Below are 25,007 nucleotides of genomic sequence, written 5' to 3' on the forward strand. Positions count from 1 at the left end.
CGTCAACAAGTCACACTTATTCGATCAACTTGCTTGTCTGTACACCAGAATGTTTTGTATCACACCAACAAATGTAATGCTGCCATTAAGCCGAGTTTGGACACCACATAACTTTACTAAATTAGTGTTAAAATTAAACTACTGGTGCTCCGAGTCCTGCAGTGCAGGCTGTATCCATTGCAGCGTGCTGAAACATCGTAGGTATGTCCATTAATCTGTGCACACACGGAGCATGCTGAAAAAATAATAGTTCCACTTTTCACCACCAGGTCAATGTATGATGCTACAAGCAGTTAGAATGTGCTGTGGGGGCAGGAAAAGGGGATGAACGATCAAACACATGATAATGGTGGTTCTGACTCGTTTATTAGGATATGGTCATAAGTTTCAACGTTTGTTCAATATGGAATCACAACTCACCAACATGCTGCATCCATACCACAGCTTGGTCGACAGTTCCTTGTAACAAATCCAGTGTAAGCAGAGTAATATGTTGTTGTACGCTATCCTTCCAGTTAGGAAGAGTCTGGATACATCCCTGTTAGACGCGAACTTTCAGATATCCCCACAACCAGAAGTCGCGTTAATGTAGGTCGTGGGATCTAGGAGGCTACATACCTCGAAAGTGTCTAGAGATGACGCAGTCATTACTGGAGATATATCAAAAAATGGTTCAAATGGCTCTGATGACAATGGGACTTAACATCTGAGGTCATCGGTCCCCTAGAAATCAACTCGTGCAGCCAAATGACAAACAGTAATCTAACGTCGAAACAGGAAACATTACTCATGTTGACCGGTTTCAGAGCCATATTTTCACCTGATGGTGCAAAGTGGAACTCTTCTTTTTCTCAGACTACTACACAAGCCCACCAATTAACATACCTACGATATTTCAGCGTCCTTCAATGTATACAGCCCACATTGCAGCACTTGTGACACCGTCAGTTTAATTATAACCCCCTGGTACGTACACACAACGCCACGCCAATTTTGACAGCCAATAATGGGAAAATCGTTTACTTATATACAGTAGAGATATAGTGGCTTTGTGTAGCGTATGGAGGACAACTACGGTACATCATTTCACAACAAGAAATTCACATTTGTTTGCTGTGTAATGATTAGAGTTAGAAATTCTTCCTATGTCAACATTGAACAATGATAAACTTACACGTATATATTTAATTTTTGATATTTGTTTTCAATAATCAACTCATACACACAAATTTAAATTGTGACACTTATGTTACAAGTCAATATTTCTGTTGTAACTAAATGAACTTTGGGTTGAGAAGAAACTTTTTAAATATATCTCACTTTCAGTTTTCCAGTTTATGATTATTTTATGTATTACATCATTAATAGAAACATCACACTACTCTAAAAAACCCTGCTTATTCATTTTGTTCTTCTGTGAAGTACACAAAAACCACTATTTAAATATTAGAAAAATGGGAATTTTTCAATTTTACACTAACAATCAAAATGAAAGGGCTGCTCCATTAATAAAATTTGTGTAATATTATGCAACTGGGCCATTAGTAAAACAGAAAAGGCAAAGCCTTACTATAATACAGATAGTTCTTTGGTGTCCTTAAAGTGAAAACATTACAATTCAGAAATAAAACTCATAGTGATATTATTAAGAACTTTAAATGTAGCATTTTATTCGATTGTTAAAAAAGGTCAAAACGATAGAAAAAACACACTGAAGAATTATATACAGGATAGGACGAAATATTAGAGGTATTTCAGGTTAGTATCTGAAGCAGAAGAAATATGGAAATGAATTCATAAGACCATCACTTGCCAGTTCAACGTTGGTTTATCCAACATGAACAACAGTGAAACAGATTAGCAAACAATACCTCAGCTCAGTAATCAAAGAATGTAGAAACATGAAATTATTTTACCATATTTTAATAAATCCAGATTAAAAGCTAAGATCGAGTGACATTTACGAAAAGTTAGCTTTGGGCTTAGGAGAGCAAAAGTAAGACGAGAACCTATGAAAGTCTTCACCTATAAAAGTTATCGCTAAAGGATACAAATCTAAGTGAACGAAAGAGTAAATACAATATTTCTGCATGAAATAAACCAGTACCTGAGTAAAAGTGAAAAGTTCCGGAAAAATCATGAAAATGATAGAATCGATTTTGGCGTCGTAGTCTGAAAGTTACGTGCATGATCAAAACTCTACATATTGAAAAAAAAAGCACCATCCAAACAGGCCATCAAGACCCAACGGTACCGACCGACCGCTGTGTCATCCTGAGACCTTTGCCATCACTGGTGATATGGAAGGACATGCGGTCAGCACACTGCTCTCCCAGCCGTCGTCAGTTATTGTGAACAGTGTCGCTATTTCTCAATCAAGTAGCTCCTCAATTGGCCTCACAAGGGCTGAGTGCACTCCACTCGCCTACAGCACTCGGCAAACCCCGACAGCGCTAAACTTTCGTGATCTGACGGAGACCGGTGTTCCCACTGCGGCAAGCCTTTGGTACAAATTGTAAAAGAACCTTTCCAAAATTCACATGGGAGAATGTAGGAGAGTCAAGGTGCTTACGTGCTCAGTGACTTCCTTTATTTCATACGCCATCCGCCTGTTCAGCCGCAGGGCAGAACTGACGACCTTCTTGATGGCCGGCAGCTCCTGCAAGGTGAGCACGACCTTGTGCTTGGCTGTGGTGGCCGTGACGGGCTCCAGGGGAGGCGCAGAAGGCTCAACAGTAGGCGTGCTGTCGGTAGCGGCAGCGTCCGCTCCAGCTTCCGCTTCTGACCCTGCAACCTCCTGCTGCTGCTCCTCGAAGTGTCCTCGCGGCCGCTCTTCCTCCTCCTCTTCCTGACCCCTGCAGCAAACATATCGCATCCAAACAGTCTACAGTAGCTAGTTCCTATTAATCTACCTATACAAATCAACATAGCTGGAGCCATAACGATGGCGGCCAAGTTTAGTCTATTTCTTCGCGGCACCCATACGATACATGGGCCCTGTTGCGTACGTCATAGCACATGAAACGACAGGTTTTCCCAGTTGCAGTAACTGTCTCCAGTTGGGAGTGAGTTGCTATTTGAGCCTGCTGTAGTACTTCGCAGCTGCACATTTAAACAGGTTCACGCTCTCGATAACATATGAGAAAGTTTAGGAATTTAACAGGTACCTTTTCATTGACGTACTGATTTCCCGCCTGTAGTAGATCGTAGCCGAGTGTTCGTAATGTATGACGGGCAAGGCAACTAGTGCGACGTCAGAAGTTCGTTGCAGCACTCTTACTTCCCGTGGGCCACAGTTCTGAGCGCCTGACATCACACATATTCCGTCAGCCAATAACCATTCGGTACTTTTCTGAGCGCTCTGCTTTGAACCTCTTGGCCAGTGCTAGTATTAAACGAAATTTTAGTGGATGATTTGGTGGATTTTTACTCCATGTATTCCAAGTCGTTATGGCTGATAGTGGTGGCATGCGACAAATTCTCCATAAACAAGCGAAAGGTATCAGGAAATCACTGAGGAAGCGAGTGGCGCCAGCTTGAGAACCCTTCAGCGGATTGCCTGTGCAGGTAATTTATCTCTCCAGACCCGTGGAAATCTTGCTTTCAGATCGCCATCGGAACATCGTAGCCGTGAGAAACCCATTACGAAACTACACGATTTCGACAAAGACGTTCTAAGGCAAGTTGTGCTCAATATTTGTAAGACAGGCAAATTTCCTACTGTCAAGACATTTCGTTGAAAATGCGTGAAACCATAAATTTTAAATGCAGTGTTACCTTCATGCGATGTACAATGAAAACTGTTGGATTCAGATATGCATGTACAAACTTTTAATGGAACGTACTGATACCGCAGCTTCAATCGCATATTTTTTTAAGAAAGTATTCTTGAAATAAGATTCATACGACGAAAGCTTGTTGGAAAATTACTGATGGTTCGGATGGCTTTAAAGAACCAGTTGATAAAGATGGACGAATAATTGTGTTTAACGCTGAAATGCTTCCGTATTCATTCCAGAAAGCAAATTAGTGTTCTGGGCAAAAAAGAGCAATTCTGATATTCATTCTGAAATAAACTCAAGGCACATTTGAGTTATGACTTGACTTGAGTTATTAGTTGTCGACAAACTCGGTGATTGTTATGGAGAACGCCGAGTTAAAAGTCAGTTCTTGGCAGCATCGACAACAAATACAAAAAGCCAATATCATCAAGGACCTCCCTCACGATAGTTTGTAGGGGGCATAGACCTGGGGATATGGAATATTTTTAATATTTTGGAAGATGAATAGCCATGAAGCCATGAAAAAGTTCTGTTCCGCTCCTGTTAAAAACCTGCGTAATACCGACATTTACACCATTTTCTTGAGAGAAAATCATGTGACTACGCTACGTTTTTTTCCTTTGCCTGGCAGCTAGGGGTGAGGTGCCGTGGGCCCACTTGCCACTGGCTATGGTATATCAAACTGTAGCTTGCAAATAAAAAGATATTGGCAACTAAACTCGTGCTGGATTGTTGAATTTTGTAGTGCTTCATAAGCCTCGAGTAAAAGTTTATGAAATCGATTGTGTTGCACAGGAACAGGAAATCTAGTTTTGCGTTTGTGACAATAACATTGCCACTACAAACCGACAGTGCTCACATGGCCACAAGTGAACGAAATTCGGCATTTAAAATACCTGACACAGAAGGGCTTTTGCACGAAGCGCTTGGCCCAGAACCGTGTGCAACCTATCGTATACTCACCTCAGGATTGTGCGCTACAGCAGCCAAAGTAGCACTTTCGTTGTCATTGGTAGTTGCTGTGTTTGTTATGTTGACGCTTTCTGGCTGCCCTGCAGCCTGTTTCCATTAGACTTGTGCAGATATTGCAAGTGATTCGACGTGAAGGATGCCATCTATATGGGTAGCGTACGCTGATACAGCTGTGATTGTATTTCTGACATATTCGCCATAAGTTATCATATCTAGTTTTTCTTCATTACTGAAGACGGAAGATATCGACGACACGACTACAAATGCCACAAGCCACACCAAAGCAGAGAAAGCACTGTCCGAAATGGACGTATAATGCGTTAAGAGTACTTTCCTGTGTGACACCGATAACAATGCAGCAGGCCTGAGCAGGAGACACTAATAGAGTGAGCAGTGTAGGCAGAAAGTGTGCGCTGATGGTCTGTTTACAGTAGGCTGCAGGACATTGCAGGCAGCCTTGCCGTGCGTGCTACGGCAGAAACCGCGGTGCCATTGCCATTCTTTAAAGTCTTATATTTCAGAATGTATGAGGCTTGCCCCCCCCCCCCCCCATGAACCATGGACCTTGCCGTTGGTGGGGGGGCTTGCGTGCCTCAGCGATACAGATGGCCGTACCGTAGGTGCAACCACAACGGAGGGGTATCTGTTGAGAGGCCAGACAAACGTGTGGTTCCTGAAGAGGGGCAGCAGCCTTTTCAGTAGTTGTAGGGGCAACAGTCTGGATGATTGACTGATCTGGCCTTGAAACATTAACCAAAACGGCCTTGCTGTGCTGGTACTGCGAACGGCTGAAAGCAAGGGGAAACTACAGCCGTAATTTTTCCCGAGGACATGCAGCTTTACTGTATGATTAAATAAATGATGATGGCATCCTCTTGGGTAAAATATTCCGGAGGTAAAATAGTCCCCCATTCGGATCTCCGGGCGGGGACTACTCAGGAGGATGTCGTTATCAGGAGAAAGAAATCTGGCGTTCTACGGATCGGAGCGTGGAATGTCGGATCCCTTAATCGGGCAGGTAGGTTAGAAAATTTAAAAAGGGAAATGGATAGGTTAAAGTTAGATATAGTGGGAATTAGTGAAGTTCGGTGGCAGGAGGAACAAGACTTCTGGTCAGGTGACTACAGGGTTATAAACACAAAATCAAATAGGGGTAATGCAGGAGTATGTTTAATAATGAATAGGAAAATAGGAATGCGGGTAAGCTACTACAAACAGCATAGTGAACGCATAAATTGTGGCCAAGATAGATACGAAGCCCACACCTACTACAGTAGTAGAAGTTTATATGCCAACTAGCTCTGCAGATGACGAAGAAATTGAAGAAATGTACGATGAAATAAAAGAAATTATTCAGATAGTGAAGGGAGACGAAAATTTAATAGTAATGGGTGACTGGAATTCGAGTATGGGGAAAGGGAGAGAAGGAAACATAGTAGGTGAATATGGATTGGGGCAAAGAAATGAAAGAGGAAGCCGCCTAGTAGAATTTTGCACAGAGCACAACTTAATCATAGGTAACACTTGGTTTAAGAATCATGAAAGAAGGTTGTATACGTGGAAGAATCCTGGAGATACTAAAAGGTATCAGATAGATTATATAATGGTAAGACAGAGATTTAGGAACCAGGTTTTAAGTTGTAAGACATTTCCAGGGGCAGATGTGGACTCTGACCACAATCTATTGGTTATGACCTGTAGATTAAAACTGAAGAAACTGCAAAAATGTGGGAAATTAAGGAGATGGGACCTGGATAAACTGAAAGAACCAGAGGTTGTACAGAGTTTCAGAGAGAGCATAAGGGAACAATTGACAGGAATAGGGGAAAGAAATACAGTAGAAGAAGAATGGGTAGCTCTGAGGGATGTAGTAGTGAAGGCAGCAGAGGATAAAGTAGGTACAAAGACGAGGGCTGCTAGAAATCCTTGGGTAACAGAAGAAATATTGAATTTAATTGATGAAAGGAGAAAATATAAAAATGCAGTAAAAGAAGCAGGCAAAAAGGAATACAAACGTCTCAAAAATGAGATCGAAAGGAAGTGCAAAATGGCTAAACAGGGATGGCTAGAGGACAAATGTAAGGATGTAGAAGCTTATCTCACTAGGGGTAAGATAGATACTGCCTACAGGAAAATTAAAGAGACCTTTGGAGAGAAGAGAACCACGTGTATGAATATCAAGAGCTCCGATGGCAGCCCAGTTCTAAGCAAAGAAGGGAAGGCAGAAAGGTGGAAGGAGTATATAGAAGGTTTATACAAGGGCGATGTACTTGAGGACAATATTATGGAAATAGAAGAGGATGTAGATGAAGACGAAATGGGAGATACGATACCGCGTGAAGAGTTTGACAGAGCACTGAAAGACCTGAGTCGAAACAAGGCCCCCGGAGTAGACAACATTCCATTAGAACTACTGACGGCCTTGGGAGAGCCAGTCATGACAAAACTCTACCAGCTGGTGAGCAAGATGTATGAGACAGGCGAAATACCATCAGACTTCAAGAAGAATATAAAACTTCCAATCCCAAAGAAAGCAGGTGCTGACAGATGTGAAAATTACCGAACTATCAGTTTAATAAGTCACAGCAGAAAAAAAAACTAACGCGAATTCTTTACAGACGAATGGAAAAACTGGTAGATGCGGACCTCGGGGAGGATCAGTTTGGATTCCGTCGAAATGTTGGAACACGTGAGGCAATACTGACCTTACGACTTATCTTAGAAGAAAGATTAAGAAAAGGCAAACCTACGTTTCTAGCATTTGTAGACTTAGAGAAAGCTTTTGACAATGTTGACTGGAATACTCTTTTTCAAATTCTAAAGGTGGCAGGGGTAAAATACAGGGAGCGAAAGGCTATTTACAATTTGTACAGAAACCAGATGGCAGTCATAAGAGTCGAGGGGCATGAAAGGGAAGCAGTGGTTGGGAAAGGAGTGAGACAGGGTTGTAGCCTCTCCCCGATGTTATTCAATCTGTATATTGAGCAAGCAGTAAAGGAACCAAAAGAAAAATTTGGAGTAGGTATTAAAATTCATGGAGACGAAGTAAAAACTTTGAGGTTCGCCGATGACATTGTAATTCTGTCAGAGACGGCAAAGGACCTGGAAGAACAGTTGAACGGAATGGACCGTGTCTTGAAAGGAAGGTATAAGATGATCAACAAAAGCAAAACGAGGATAATGGAATGTAGTCAAATTATATCGGGCGATACTGAGGAAATTAGATTAGAAAATTAGACGTTTAGATTAGTAAAGGAGTTTTGCTATTTGGGGAGCAAAATAACTCACGATGGTCGAAGTAGAGAGGATATAAAATGTAGACTGGCAATGGCAAGGAAAGCGTTTCTGAAGAAGAGAAATTTGTTAACATCGAATATAGACTTAAATGTCAGGAAATCATTTCTGAAAATATTTGTTTGGAGTGTAGCCATATATGGAAGTGAAACATGGACGATAACTAGTTTGGACAAGAAGAGAATAGAAGCTTTTGAAATGTGGTGCTACAGAAGAATGCTGAAGATAAGGTGGATAGATCACGTAACTAATGAGGAGGTATTGAATAGGATTGGGGAGAAGAGAAGTTTGTGGCACAACTTGACTAGAAGAAGGGATCGGTTGGTAGGACATGTTTTGAGGCATCAAGGGATCACAAATTTAGTATTGGAGGGCAGCGTGGAGGGTAAAAATCGTAGAGCGAGACCAAGAGATGAATACACTAAGCAGATTCAGAAGGATGTAGGTTGTAGTAGGTACTGGGAGATGAAGCAGCTTGCACAGGATAGAGTAGCATGGAGAGCTGCATCAAACCAGTCTCAGGACTGAAGACAACAACAACATGAGGCTTGGCTGGTTCAAATGGCTCTGAGCACTATGGGACTTAACAGCTGAGGTCATCAGTGCCCCAGAACTTAGAACTACTTAAACCGAACTAACCTAAGGCCATCACACACATCCATGCCCAAGGCGGGATTCGAACCTGCGACTGTAGCGGTTGCCCTTGCAATTCCAGCTCTCAGACTTAAGGATTCAGTGGAGCAGTTACAATTGTGGGGTTCATGTTGGTTACTTTCCTATTGGGTTTTTCCTTTGGCTTTGCAATGAACGAACCAAAGGCTTGAGAACATTACCACTGTAGATGCAGTGCAGTCTTATTGATGCAATTGGTACAAATCCAGGCAGACAATACAAAGCTGCAAAAGCATTTGGATGCACTAACAGAGGATATGAGACATTAGTTCTCAACCTGTATCTATGACACTTGTACCACTGCCTCTCTCCTTTTTCAGGTAAGGCAGGCGGTAACATGTAAGGAGTCATAGACAACATGTAGAGCCGCTAAGGTGGGATTATCTTTGGAGGAAAAGCTTTTACATACATTTAGATTACGTCTGATGAGAGACGCTAAAGCACACATAAAATTTTATGAGGAGTTAAGGAATACACCAACATGAGGGCTGGGTGCGTGCAGTGATGAAGAAGAAAAAAACTGCAGGTTTTTGTGACACTGTGTCACAAAAACTAGAGGAATACATGGAAAACTTTGAAGAGAGGACCAAAAAGCTTAACGTTCATAGTATAAGTTGTGGGTTAATGTAGGAACTAATTTGCTGATAAACATATTATGTGTAGTGAAGCTACTAAAGGAAAACGAGGAATTGGATAAAGCACAGTATTTTGTATAAAGGATCATTGCACACATATAGGAGTTATATGGTGACCAGATAGTGTGCAACGCAATAAATAATTTTGAGGCTGCAGATGTGGCATTGTCCTAGTGACTCACGGTCGCTAATTTGGAGATCGTGCAAGAAGATGATTTAGACAGATCATGTCTGGATCCTAAGTTTGAGCAAACCGCCAGTTTATCTGCAATACAGGAGAAGGTAACATAATTGGAAGAACTAGTGAAGACTGCAAAATGGAGTAGCTATTTTTAGAATATGCGTATCTCTTTAGTCCATGTGGGTCTTTGTGAAAGGGAAGGCCGAAGGGGCAGAAGAAGCAGCAGTAAAGGAATCATTTCCATGCAAAGAGATGGCCATAGAAGAACGGCCAGAGTTCTGGACCCGTATGCGTTTCATTTGCATAGCGTTCACCCTGATACCACCCGCTCCGACCATGGGCCCTCCCCACGGTCGCCACCCAGCTACAGCAAGGGCCGTCTGGCACAGCGGCCACTGCCAGGAGTTCAGATGCTCCAGGGTGACAAGCAACCACTCCTAGGCTTACATCGGGAGTTAACAGCACAGGCATCAGCAGAGCGATCACTATGTTGTCAGGAGGCCACAACCAAAAGGGTACACGGCAGCCCCACCACAATGGTCTGGCTTCATGGTGGATATGAGGTGTAAAGAAGTCCACAGTCTTCATCAATGCAGAAAGCGACACTGCGTAGTCCATGGTGGAAAACACACCCAGGAAGGCATCCTAGCCCAAGAAATGGAGAATGAGCTGGACCACAGTGCAACGATGAGAAAGTAGGCTGAAGATCTCAAGGCACAATAGACACAATGGACCATGTAAGTCACCCTTCCCCAATTGGCTCGCTGTTCAGGATAATTTTAAAAACGGAGGTCAGTCCCTACAGGGGACCATCACATAAAGGCCGAAATGTGAGAGACTCCTGTTAGTTGCCTCTTACAACAGGCAGGAATACCTCAGCCCTATTCTAATCCCCAGACCCGCAGAGGGGGATACATATTGGCTCAAGTCGGTAGTCTTCATGACTATGACAGCATGTTTCCAAATGCTGCCAGCCACAACCTTCAAGCAGCTGCTATGCACGTGCTCAGTGAACATGTGTCTGGTACTACGTAATAGGAATTAACTGCCAGTATATTGCATACGGTCGCTAATTTGGAGATCGTGCAAGAAGATGATTTAGACAGATCATGTCTGGATCCTAAGTTTGAGCAAACCGCCAGTTTATCTGCAATACAGGAGAAGGTAACATAATTGGAAGAACTAGTGAAGACTGCAAAATGGAGTAGCTATTTTTAGAATATGCGTATCTCTTTAGTCCATGTGGGGACACACATTAGACCCCCCAATGCCAACTTGTTTATGGGGCATCTAGATAGAGGAAACCTTCCTAACCTTCCAAAACCCCAAACCTCTGGTCTACTCCATGTTTATTGATGATATCTTCGTGATTTGGACTCAAGGCGAAGACATCCTATCCTCATTACTCCACAATCTCAATACCTTCTCTCTCGTCCATTTCACCTGGTCCTCCTCAACCCAGCATGCCACCTTGTTGGACTTTGGCCTCCTCCTTTAGGCTGGCTCCACCTGCACCTCTGTCCACATTACACCCACCAATCACCAACTGTATCTACATTTCTCATTTCTGCAGCTGCAATCCCTTCTACATAAAAAGATCTCTCCCATACAGCCTAGGCCACCTGGGGATGGTATATCTGTAGTGAAAAGAAATCCATTGCTCAGTATTCTGAAGGTCTCACGAAGGCCTTCACAGACAGGCACCATTCCACAGATCTAGTCTGCAAACACATTTCCTGTGCCGTGTCCTCACACACCCCAAACCTCCCATCGTACCTAAGATCCAGCTACAAAGGAGTGCCCTCTTCGTCATCCAGTACCACCCAGACTGAAACAAATGAACTATATCCTTCGTCTGGTTTATGATTGTCTAGCGTCAGGTCCTGAAAAGAGGGCCATCCTACCTGAGATCCTTCCCACAGCTCCTAGAAAAGTGTTCCATCCCCTACCCAATGTGAACAACATCCTAGTCCATGCATATCACACTCCCAATCCCAACACCTTGCCACAAGGATCATGTACTTGTGAAAGACACAGGTGCAAGACCTGTGCAATCCACCCACCCAGCACTTCATATTGTAGCCTTGTAACAGACTTATCCTACTCCAGTGGTGGCAGAGTCACCTGTAGAAGCAGCCATGTCATATACCAACTTCGCTGCAATCATTGTACAGCTTTTAATATTCGTATGACTACCGACATGCTGTCCATCAGGATGAACGGGCACCGCCATACAGTGTCCAAGAGCATGCTTGGCATGCAGCTAAAATAACGTGCTTGATTGCAATGACTGCTTCATGTCCTGGGCCATGTGGATCCTCCCCTCCATCACCAGCTTATCGAAATTGCGCACATGGGAGTTACCCTTCCAACACATTCTCCGCTCTTGAAATTATTCTTGCCTCACTTACGGTAACCTACTGTTCCCACATCCTCCACCCAACAGTTTCCACCCCCTCTGTTCTATCATCTTCTCCTAATTCATGTCCCCTGACCCCAACTATGCGTTGCTCTCTGCCAACACATTCACTGGTTTTTTACCCTTTCTTTGCCCCTCTCCTTTTCCACTCTCCGATCTCCCCCCCTCCCCCCTCACACCATCTCAGTCTCCTGACGCTACGCCTGCAGACTTGTCCTCCTGCCTTCTTTCTCCACCACAAACAGCTTTTCTCTTTTTCTCCCCCGCCCCCCCCCCCCCATCTCCTGTACGCTGCTATCCCTCCCCCTTCCTCACCCCACTCTGGGTTGCTGCTTTCGTTCAATGTGAAAAATGCATTCTGACTATAGCAGCCAGAGATCGTAGTCATGTGTGCGTGAGGTGTGCTTGCTTGTGTGAAAGTGAGCGTGTTTTCCTTTCTCAGGAAGGCTTTGGTCAAACTTTTGTCTTTTCGTTGAGCCTGTTTGCAACTCAACATCTAATCTTTTCGTGAGTAGCAATTTATCCCTTTCATAATATTTTTGGTATTCGAAGACAGATATACACCAGTCAAAGAACGCCATATTTCCCACAGTTGCTACAGTTTTGCAGCACCAATCATTTGGTCAAGTTACGTCAAATACTTAGATGTCATCATGGACAGTAAACTAACATGGCAGAGACGAACATCTGAAGTTCGACAGTAGGTCACCCAACGAGTGGTTGCCCTGTAGTCAGTTACTGGGGTGCTACAGCGAAGACTCACTTATAGCAGTTACAGAACAAAGTGCTATGATACGTTCTGCACGTGCCAACTAACTTTCTAGCTAAATGCCTTTATGACGCGGCACAGGACTCAAAAGTCCTGTACCATTTCAGAATATTGTCAAATATTGCCAATATGCCAGAACACTGCTCTTTCTAAAAACAGAGGTGTCTAAGAACCGACTAATTAGGAGCTTTGGCGTACTCCGCGACGATGAAGACCTTTTCTGACAGCCAATACCTGTACGTCATAAACAGTAAAGCTGCGGTTCACCGAGGTAACTACTCAATCAAGAAAAATATCGTTACAAAGATGACAAAATAAGGCCTAAAATCATACCCCTGCCATTCTCTTTCGGATTAATAGTCTTCTTAGTAGTTTGTTACGTCCAGTAACGAGTTTCTCTCCTGCACTAATGTCTTCATCTCAGAGTAGCATTTGATCCCAACGTTCTCAATTATTTGTTACAAAGATTCCAATATCTGTCTCTGCCATTTTACCCACTACAGCTCACTCTATTACCTCGAAAGTTATTCCCTGATCTCTTAACAGGTGTTCTATCATTCTGTCCCTTCTTCTTCTCAGTGCTCTCCGTATGTTACAATCCTCGAGAATGCTGCAAAGAAACTCCTTATTCTTTATCTTATCAGTTCATCAGTTTTCAACATCCTTCTATACCACTACAACTCAGATGCTTCTATTCTCGTCCATGATCCACTTCCATACAAAGCAGTGCTCCAAACGTACATTCTCGGAAATTTCTTGCTCAAATTAAGGCCAATGTTTAATAATAGACACTTCTTTTGGTCGGGAAGTCCTCTTTGCTTGTGCTACTCTGCTTTCTATATCCCCCTTGCCTTCGCCCACCATGTGTTATTTTGCTTCCAAGGTAGTAGAATTCCTTCGCTTCGCCCACTTCATGGACCCCAGTACTGAATTTCTGTATATCGCTAATCTCAGTTCTGCAACGCGCCATTGCTCTCGTCTTTCTTCGATTTACCCCAAAACAGTATCATGTACACGTTAGACTTAATTCCATTCAACAAGTATCGTAATTCTCCTTCATTTTCACTGAGGACAGCAATGTCATCAGTGAATCTTGTCACTGATATCTTTTCACCACGAATTTTAACTCTACTCTTGACCTTTCTTTTATTTCCGCCATTACTTCTTCGATATACCGACTGAACAGCAGGAGCACTTTTTAATCCAAACACTTCGTCTTGGTGTCTATTCATACTGCTCCCTCTTAGTTTTTGCACATATTGGATATTTACCCGTATTTCCCTATGGCCAGTATTACCTTTATTAGTTCGCCGCGCGGGGCGCCGCGTGGTCTCAGGCACCTTGACACAATTGCGCGGCTCCCTCTGTCGGAGGTTCGAGTCCTCCCTCGGGCACGGGTGTGTGTGTTGTCCTTAGCGAAATTTAGTTTAAGTTAGACTAAATAGTGTGTAGGCTTAGGGACTGATGACCTCAGCAGTTTGGTCCCATAAGATCTTACCACAAATTTCCAAAAAACTTTATAAGTTCACAGTTAGTATCATTCACTCACAGTGTCTCTATACACACTCAGATCAATTTAGTAGTATTAGTCATCTCAAAATTATTATTTCTTGGGTAACTATGGTGTAAAAAAGACAGTGGCTTTGTGAAAAATGGTTCAAATGGCTCTGAGCACTATGGGACTTAACATCTGTGGTCATCAGTCCCCTAGAACTTAGAATTACTTAAACCTAACTAACCTAAGGACATCATACACATCCATGCCCGAGACAGGATTCGAACCTGCGACAGTAGCGGTTACGCGGTTCCAGACTGAAGCGCCTAGAACCGCACGGCCACACCGGCCGGCGCCTTTGTGAAACTCTGGTCTGTGTAAGAGACGGCGTGATGACCCTTATCAGATCAAGTTAAATGAATAAATAAACTAATAAATAAATTTATCCTAGAATTTTGTACATCTTGTTCAAGGCCTTTTCTCGATCGACAGGTTTCATGATCATCTCTTAATTTTTCTTAAGTTTTGCTACCACCGATTTAAGTGTCAAAACAGTACCTTTCCTATGGCCAAACTCATCATCTTCTAACAGAGCCTGAGTTTTCTGATCCATTCTTCTCTATATTGTTCTTGCCAGTAACATAGAGACATGAGCTGTTAAGCTGATTGTAAGATAGTTTTTACACATGTCTGCCCCTACTATCTTCGGTGTTGTGTGTATGATATTTTTACGAAAATGTGATGCTATGTCTCCTGTCTCTTATTTCTACATATCAACTCGAATAGTCATTTCGTTGCCACTTCCCCCAAGTGGTTTTAAAAACTCGAAGGAGTTCTATCTATGACTTCTGCCTCATTTGATCACAAGTCTCTATTAAACTCTGAACATCCTCCCATTTCTTCTTCTGTCACATCATCAGACGGTTCCTCCCCCTCGTAGCGTCTTTGACGTGCTATTCCACCTATCCGCTCACTCCTCTGAGTTGATGGCTTTGTTTTTAATTTCACTGAAGATTGTTTCGAATTCTCTGTAGACTGAATTTGTCCTTACCGACGACCATTTTGTCCCGTTTCTGCAACATTATTCCTACATGCGTTTCACCTTGACTTCCCTAGACTTCCTATTTATTTAATTCCTAAGTGGCTTACATTACTGTATTCCTCTTTTCTCCTGAGAAGTTTTGTAGTTATTTCGTTCGTAGATATTAATTCTGTTAGCAAAGGTTTCTCTGCAGTTATACAGAACGTACCAAAAAGAATCATCCGATGGAGAAGAATCATAACTATTATGATATTTGAGATATGCGCATGAACGACGTACTGTTGGAAAGAGCAAACTCTCGAGTTTAACATGGGTCCCACTAGCTAGCAGCACTGTGGGCCCACTTCAAATTTTATAAAACTGGTGCCGGGACAACAGAAAGCGTTTTGTGTTCTATGCTTTGCGCAATGCAGGTCAGTAATAACTTTTCAGCGTGACTTTAGTGCTAGGTATGGTGTGAATCCTCCTACAGTACAGAGCATTAGATGATGACATGAACAATTCCGAGAAACAAGTTGTTTGCGTAAAGGCAAATCGTCGAGCCCCCGTGTGTCTGCCACAGACATCGAACGCATCCGCAATGATTTCACAAGGAGTATGCAGAAATCCGTTCGCCATGCAGCTCGTCAGGTCAACATGCACCCGATGTCCGTCTGGGGTGTTGCGTCGACGTTTACACATGAAAACATACAAAATTCAGCTACTGCAAGTTCTTTGTGAAGGTGACGAACAACAACGTGTGGAGTTCTGTGATTTCCTTCTTGGCAAGATGAAGGATGACTGTTTTCTTCCACGGTTCGTGTTTAGTGACGAGGCAACTTTCCATTTAAATGGAAAGGTTAACCGTCATAAAATGAGAAGATGAGGTACGGAACAACTACACGAAGTTGTACATTAGAGGGACTATCCAGAATTTAATGTGTTTTGAGCAGTTTCACGGGAAAAGGTGTATGGTCCATTTTTCTTTGCAGAGACCACTATTACAGGAAGCACATATCTCGATATGCATGAGAACTTTCTTTTCCCACAGCTTGAGACTGATTCGGAGGACTTCATTTACCAACAGGATGGGGCACTGCCACACTGGCATCCGGAAGTGCGGGAATTTTTAAATCACAGGATTACTGAACGATGGGTCGCTCGCACTGGACCAAATGATTCAGCTTTACATTACTGTCCTCCAAGGTCACCGGACCTGCCTGTAAGTGTAAGTGATTATTTCTTGTGGGGGTTTGTAAAAGCCTCTGTTTATGTGCCTCCGTTGCCGACAACAATCAGTGAACTGAGACACATCATAACAGCAGCTATGGAAGCTTTAAGTCAAGACTTGCTGCAATGTGGGAACAATTTGCATACCGTGCGTCTCAGGCGGGGCATATTGAACACCTACGAAAAGGTACGGCCGGCCGCCCAGGCCTAGCGGCTTTAGGCGCTTCAGTGCGGAACCGCGCTGCTGCTACGGTCGTAGGTTCGAATCCTGCCTCGAGAATGGATGTGTGTGATGTCCTTAGGTTAGTTAGGTTTAAGTAGTCATAAGTCTAGGGGACTGATGACCTCAGATGTTAAGTCCCATAGTACTTAGAGCCATTTGAATCATTTTTTAAAATGAACGAAAAAAAACTTTTTGAGTTTTCCGTTCATCAGAAAACAAAATTGACTGCATGCGTTTATTAGTTTCGGAAATACAGACATTCCACATCGGATGATTCTTTTTGATACACCCTGTATTTGTCTGTCCACCTTTCACGACTACCTTTTTACGGGTTTGAATCTTGCCTCGGGCATGGATGTCTGTGATGTCCTTAGGTTAGTTAGGTTTCGGGCATGGATGTCTGTGATGTCCTTAGGTTAGTTAGGTTTAAGTAGTTCTAAGTTCTAGGGGACTGATGACCTCAGATGTTAAGTGCCATAGTGCTCAGAGCCATTTGAACCATTTAGAGACAAATACCTAAACTTGAGAAAGCAGACAGCAGTGTTATAGAAGTAGGTGCGATTTTGGAAAATACGAACAGAATCATAGAACGTCGTAAAGAAGAAAGTTTTATTCCACTCAAAGTGACATTTCTCTTCCAGAACAGCGAGGTTGCATTAACTACTGAAATTCAAAAATTTCATGTCGATGTAGAACAGTTTATCCATTTTTAAATGGATGTTGCTAGACGGAGAACCTGAGTGGAGCAATGTGACAAGGACAGTAACATTTGTACAAGGGGGAGGATTGCCAGTAGATGATAGTTTATTGGTTGAACAGTTTTCTTTACTCAGGCAGTTCACTGAATCAGAAGTCAACAAAAATAGCGATAACTGGGGTAGTAAATCATGTCAGGAGAAATGGACCTATTTATTTCGACAGACTGGATGCGAAGAACAGTGCTGTCAGTTGCTGAACCTGTGTTAAGTCGTCATCAGTATTCCAGGGCATAATGCAAAAGTAGAACGAGTATTTTCTCTCATGAATGTGCAATGGGCTGAGGAACGAAACAGATTAGAAGTACCAACGGTCGAAGCCATAATTAAATGTGTTTTTAATTATCAAATGAGTTGCTCTAAGTTTTATTAACACATCATACAGCGGAAAGATCTTCTCACCAAAGCTCGGAATTCAGATACATATGAGACGAAGGGTAACAAATTATGTGAACTTCGCACTTCAACATACAAATTTTCAACAGAAAATTTTTATCTCGGATTAATGTTTCAAAATAAAAAATTTGTTGTGTTGCCAGTACTAATATTGTAAAATGTTATTACCATCTGAATGCCCTCACTTGGGTTTTATTAAATTCATTACAGTATACAGTGTTACTAAATCAATTGAATACAGCAGTAATTTACAAAAATATTTCACTTTTTTAATGTAAAAAAAGTGTCCCGAAATGTCCCGGTTTATGATTCACAAATTATGACCGTTTTTAGTTAATTTTAGAGGAACGTCCCGGTTTGCTAGGAACAAATTCTGACAACCCTAGGTAGGAGATGACGTACTGGCGGATGTAAAGCTGCGATGAGGTGTTGTGAGCCGTGTTGGATAGGTCGGCTGGTAGAGCACTTGCCGACCAAATACAAAGGTCCCGAGTCCGAGTCGCGGTACGGCACACCGTTTTAATCTGCCAGGAAGTTTCATACCAGCGAAAATTTCCCTCCAGAGTGAAAAATTCGTTCTGTTTCTGCTTCTTGCCGCCACACGACGCCTCGCTCCAGTCCTCAGTCAGCACAAATCGGAAGCGTTCGGGCAAATAGCATACTTGCTTCACCTTCCACTCGCTGGCTGAGAACCTACGATACGGACCTTGCAATACTAGATCTACCGTACGTCCGCAAAGTCTCCACAGCCTCGAGCCTCGCATGTCTCGCCTTGTAGGGCACGTGGTTGGCAGCTAATTCAAGTCTCTCCAGGACGTGTTCCGTGGTGCAGTGGTAGGTTCGGATAGTACCGTTGCGTGTGCGTTGCAGCTGTTAGTTGTGTTATTGTCTAGTTCTAGTGTCACATGAGTGAAGTGGAGCTGCTTACTATTGCAGAGAAAGCCTTTATAGTGGAAGAGGTTTTTCGTGCACGAGGGAACTTTACGGAGCATTTAGGCGGCAATTTAGATTGCGCTTTCCTGCTTTGTGGTGTCCACATCCTGACACTGGACGTGGTTTGATTCGTAATTCCAGACAACAGGTCCAGTTCATGGACTGGTAGATCCCAGTTTTAACAGAACGAAAGCTAGATGACATTTCGGACACCATCTTGTGGAGTCCAACATTATCAGTGAGGTGATTATCGCAAGGACTACAAGTATCTCGTACGTCAGAACGTAAGACTGTAACCAAGGAAATGGTGATGTATCAGCATAAAATTTCCGCTGTACAACACTTACATTGTATGGACCATGCGAAACGAATAGCGTACTGTGAATGGTTTCAGCGACTTTTTACCGACATGGAGCTGGTGTTTTAGATCGAATCTTTTCCACTGATGAGGCTCGATTTCAGCTATCTGATTACATTAATTCCCACAATTCACCAATTTTGACATCATAAAATCTACATGCCTGAAGAGAAACGCCACTGTTTATATAGAAAATCGGAGTGTGGGTTGTCAGAAAGCGAGCACGAATTATAGGGCCGATCTTTTTCGATTACCATCACTTCCGATGGTTATTTTTCCCAAATAGTTCACTCATTTATCGACCTGCTGAATGAAAATGAGGTCAATCAATCATTCTTCCAACAAGACAACGCTACTGCTCATACGGCTCACCAGTCCCTACGACTTTTAGATGAAATTTTTGGAAACAGAGTAATTACGAAAGGTCTCTGGCCCCCTCGTGCACCGGATCTGTCTCCGCCCGACTATTTACGGTGCTGCTAAAACATAATAACCCGAACTATGCCTTTAAGAATGAGGAAAACATTTCCTACATCTACTGTGATATTGGTGATCACAGTGTATTTAATTGTAGTTCATATAGTTAATTAATTTCATTGTTTTAATTGCAATAATGTTGAATCCCATCTCCCAATATAACTGCAGCCACTAGCAGTGAATCCTGACCCTAGCTTACATAGCGACATGAATGTGCTGCCAACCTTACCGGCCCCGCAAGGCGAAACATGTGGAGCTCGCCGCTGCCAAGAGACGTTGCGGACGCACTGTTGCAGCAGGAACTCCATTGTTCAAATAACTCACGGGTTTGCTGCCGGGTGACATCGTCGAACACCGCCGATATTTCGACAGGAGCACACCCTGCCATTCTCAAGGCACAAATGCAAGGAAGAAGAAATGTGCAAGCAAATTTAATACCTCGTTTCACAGAGGAGAAACAAGGAAGACACCACACACAGAACAAGTGTCAACACAAACAAAGATAACCAACATCAGAAATATCGATAGTTACTATTAATCAACAGGTGAGGCTACACCAATTCTGTCCCTCTGTTTCTTGATCAGATATAGAGCCGGATTCCAAGCAGCATTTAAACAAAATCCACCATCTCTGTTAATAAGGTTGCTTGATAGTATGATTTCAACAGCTTCCTTAATAACACTATCCCAATAGCTGGACGTGCAAGCCAGAATCTCCCTGTTGTTGTATTCCATAGGATGACCGGTGTCAAGACAATGTTCTGCAATAGCGGATTTGCTCGACTGTTGTAAGCGTGTGTGACGCTTATGTTCAGTACACCGGTCTTCCACAGTCCTGATTGTCTGACTAATATATGACATACCACAACTGCAAGGAATACGATAGACCCAGCCTTACGCAAACCAAGATCATCTTTTACGGACGCCAATTGGACCTTAATCTTAGAAGGTGGTCGAAAAACACATTTCACATCATATTTCTACAAAATACGGCCAATCCTGTTGGAAATGTTTCTTGCATAAGACAAAAAGGCCGTAGACTTTGGTGTCACTTCGTTGCTATCGTCACTCACCCGCTGCACAGAAGGCTGATGGCGCAACGCACGTTTGATCTGCCTCTTGCTAGTGCTGCCTCACCTGTTGATTAATAGCAACTATCGATATTTCTGATGTTGCTTATCTTTGTTTGTGTTGACACTTGTTCTGTGTGTGGTGTCTTCCTTGTTTCTCCTCTGTGAACCGAGGTATTAAATTTGCTTGCACAACTCTTCTTCCTTGCATTTGTGCCTTGAGAACGGCAGGGTGTGCTCCAGTCGAAATACCGGCGGTGTTCGACGACGTCACCCGGCAGCAAACCCGTAAGTTATTTGAACATTCAATTCGCCGGGAAAAGTTAAGGTCTCACAGGAACTCCATTGTTCAACACGAGCAAGCTGTGAATGTGGCAGCTGTATGAACCAAGAGCATTGTTGCCAAGCAGACCATGGTAGCCGCAGCAATCGATTCTTTAATATTACGCGACGAAATGATACTGCAGAAATAATACTGCATCAACAGCGTGCAGGCGGAGGAAAAGGCTTCTTCGTATAGCCAAAAGACAGGAACTCGAAGGGTTGGAGAACTCACGTAGCTAAGCTGGTTAATTCTTTAAGCGTTTATCTTTCTTGCTTTTTGTTGTTAGTCCTGCCTCCCCCCTCCTCTGTGCCTACGCACTTGGCAGATGCCGATCTGGCCTCCGTACCCATAACATTACAGCTACAATCAGTAAATCAGATTTATTCAAAATTTTGCCTACAGAGTGAAAATTTCATTCAGTCTCTCCGTCTGTTTGAGACACTTTTAACTCAGAAAGTGGTAGACGTATCAAGTTGACATTTATGTCACATACTGAGATCTAAGCTCCCTTGACGGAGTAACACGTTTAAGCTCGTAAGTTACTGCCATTCATGTCGCAAATTTTGATACACGCAAACTCACTCATCACAACCTGTGGATAAACTAACTATACACATAATTGAGTTTGTATAGAACCCACAAAACGCGAGTCCTACTCACACGTGATGGTTTTTATAGTGTATATTCGTATTAATTTAATAGCCGGGAGGTCAACTTTAATAAACTGAACGTGTTACGTTGAGTAATAGAAATACGCTCAAATACCTATCGTTTTCAGAAGATCAACTCTTAAATGTTCTATGATATCGAAACTGAAATCTCCTTATGATTTTACAGATCCGCTTAATGGTTTACGGTTGTTACAAGTACCTACCATCTTTGTTCGACGCGTGCTGTAAACTGTGGACTGAGGGAAAACAATCTGATGCCGCAGCTGTACTTGTTTAAGGGAATTTATTAGTAAATTTGGGTCAAGTAAAAAACACTGTAGTAAATTGCAAAACGCTGGCTATTATTCAAACATGTGAAGAATGGTTTGAGAATGACGCTATGGGATGCCAGACTTCGAACCACAGGGCAACCCGGCACTATATTTAGATTCATCAAAGGCGAAAGTCACGATAGACAGAAAAAGAATCGTCCGATGGCCTGGGTCCTTCGAGTTTTCGGTAATTTCCAAGAATGTTTGCCTATCGCAGCCGCGGGCTCCAAACAAGATATCGAACGTGCGATTCTAAATCGATCACGCGGCTGTGGTGGCGGGCGTTATGAGCATGTTTATAGTAGGCACTACAGCAACGACAAAAGAAGAGCGTTACTAAATTAGTTGTTATTATAAAGGAAACGACTTACCTCACTCGTCGTCATGAGAAAGTCAATTTGATGTGTATGCTGCGGGAAGCATTCCCTTTTTACGATAACCTGGAGAGACTCTGCCAATGTCACGCAAAAATATGGGTATAATGTAACATTTCCGACAAAAATTCAAATAAATTTCTACTTTGCGTAAGCGTGGAATTAGATTCTTCTACGTGAGGCAATCGGACGAAGAAATGTCTACAATACCAGACATCCCACTCACTACCGTCAGAAATCGTTTGGGTTTTCCTAGCGTCTCACAAATAATTTATCATGCCCGCCACCACAGTCACGTTATCGATTTGGAATCACACGTTCGATATATATCGTTTGCAGCCCGTGCCTTCGATAGGCAAACATTCTTGGAAATTACCGAGTTTTCTATCAGATGAGACAGAAAAGTTTGTAAACGCAAAATGTGTGCGCGGGCAACAATGACAACAGTGTGTTCCATGTTCACATCTCTTCTTAATATGAGCATTGTAAGTGAGAAAATCTGTAACAGTACAATCTGTAGGCAGAGACATCAGCTTAATCTATAGCTTGGTAACATACATATTTATTATATCTATTCCTGTCTTAAACCATGATAAGGAATATGCTATTAAAAGTACCAGTAGGCCCTACCTAGTACTACGTGTGTTGCCAATCAACGATGGCTGTGTTAGTCAAGACATGTGACGAGAATGCAAAATAATGTTAACAGCTTGTTGTAAGTATCAAATGAGAGCTACAAACCGACGACGAATGACGTACCAACGAAATGAAGTAATTGTGCAAAATTCTGACGTGAATTCCATGGACTTTGTAGTGCACTCGAAAAAAATTGGTCGTAATCCCAAAAGTTCGCAAAATATGCGCATAACAACTAAATAATTTTGTAGGACTTCAACTGTTCAGTAAGTGGAAGCGAACTTCCACTCACACCAGTGACAGTAGATTTCTCTCATGGTACCTTATACGTTGTTTTGGCCATCTAACAAAACTATTACCTAGATCTATGATCATGCTGCAATGAAGTCTGTCACCACTACCATCATCCCCCCCAAAAAAGTAAAACAAAAGTATATGAAAGTTGTCGTGACGGAATTTAAGGCAATCCTAATAAGCCAGGTAATCAAGAATACTCTGCGAAGATATCGAAAGGTTTCCAGTTAGACGCTCAGAACACATCACCATAGCTAAAATTCACAGACTGCAGATACAGGAATAAGGAAAACTTAAACTGTATAAGCAATGCCTGTGAAACCATTATTTGATTTTCGGAGTGTTTCTAAGGAATTTAAATCATAGGACAACCAAAATACTTTGTTACTAAAATGAAAATATCTCATTTAAAGTGTTGTGGCAAGGCGTGCACTAGAAAGATCCAATACATAAAGACTATTAGCCATATTAACACAGTTGATTATTGACGATGTTACAACAAAGTTCAACAGAATTTACTTAGCTACAGTGAATTGTAAAATCTCTCGTATTTTAAACGCTTACCTCACATCAGTTTCCATATTAGCTGGAAAGATATCAAGCCGTATCCGCGAGTCACATCAATTTCCTTTGGATTACACCAGCTGGAAACACATTGCTTAATGCGTTCGAATTTCATATGTTAGTCGCCATCCCACGGATTACGTTTAACGATTTCCAAAGTATTTAAAACTGCAAGTTACGTCTTCGCGTAATTTTTTAGGTAAATGAAAGTTGTCCGCTTGTAATCAATGATCACCGAAAGAAATTAAAAATAACTTGAATTTTTTTCTCATGCGTTGGAAAATATGTTTAGCGTCTAACATGTGTCACAGGCATATATAAGCTTCACTAAGCGATAAAACGTTACTAGGGTGGAACAGACAAATATAGACAACGACTTCTACAATGAAATGTTGTGTTTATGGAAACAGAGAGTGAGATTTAGATAAATTGTAATTTGCGTTACGAAACTCCTGTTTACCCACAGTGATTCAACTCACTTAAGAAGTAAGAGCATTGTGGAATTACCGGACTGACGTGGAATAGACAAGTATCAAGTAACTTTTCCTTTGATAATTTAAAGGTCATGGCAGAGAGTCTACGTGGCAAATGCTTCTCGTGAGGATATCTTATGAGAAAATTGACATTTTCTACAAGTAAGAGTGCTGAAGGTTTGTAATTAAGCAAATTGCATCCCTATTAGTTCTGCCTACGTACTTATTCAAGTAGACAGACATTTCCAAAGCGCGCTATTTCTCGATTACGTAAGAAGGGATCAGAGTAATTAAACAAAATACTTTTACGGAGTGACTGCAACTGCTTCTGATTCATTATTTTATTTTCTTACAAGTATGAAAACGTAAGTTTAATCACAAAATTTAATTAATGTCTTTATCCTAAATTACATACTATGTGTTGATGAATAGGTCCAGAACAGCTGAGAACAATAACGAGGAAACACTTTCGCCATATTTTATTTCTAGGGAACGTTAAATCAAACTCCGTCAAGTAATAAATTTGTGCGACTTGTAAAAAACTGAACAATTTTATTGAGTGGTAAAAAGTTAGTTATGGGATAGGTAAAGTTTAAGTATCGCGCAAAATCTACTGATTCTAAGTCTATCTCTTACAATTTAAAACAGGAGTTACAGTTATCAGTACTGCTAATGAC

The 25,007-nt window shown here is 42.1% G+C and overlaps 1 protein-coding gene across 1 annotated transcript in view; it reads right to left on the reverse strand.

Moving 5' to 3' along the window:
- Positions 1-23,981, reverse strand: part of LOC126266589 (uncharacterized) — a 33,881-nt gene extending 9,900 nt beyond the window's left edge. Inside the window, exons 1-2 of the mRNA XM_049970943.1 lie at positions 23,858-23,981; positions 2,573-2,855 (exon numbers count right to left, since the gene is read on the reverse strand). Of these exons, the coding sequence (XP_049826900.1) occupies positions 2,573-2,855; positions 23,858-23,874 (300 nt within the window). The 5' untranslated portion in view covers positions 23,875-23,981. The remainder of the gene's footprint in view (positions 1-2,572; positions 2,856-23,857) is intronic.
- Positions 23,982-25,007: the final 1,026 nt, after the last annotated feature.

This window comes from Schistocerca gregaria, chromosome 1 (genome assembly GCF_023897955.1).
Source record: "Schistocerca gregaria isolate iqSchGreg1 chromosome 1, iqSchGreg1.2, whole genome shotgun sequence".
NCBI lineage: Eukaryota > Metazoa > Arthropoda > Insecta > Orthoptera > Acrididae > Schistocerca > Schistocerca gregaria.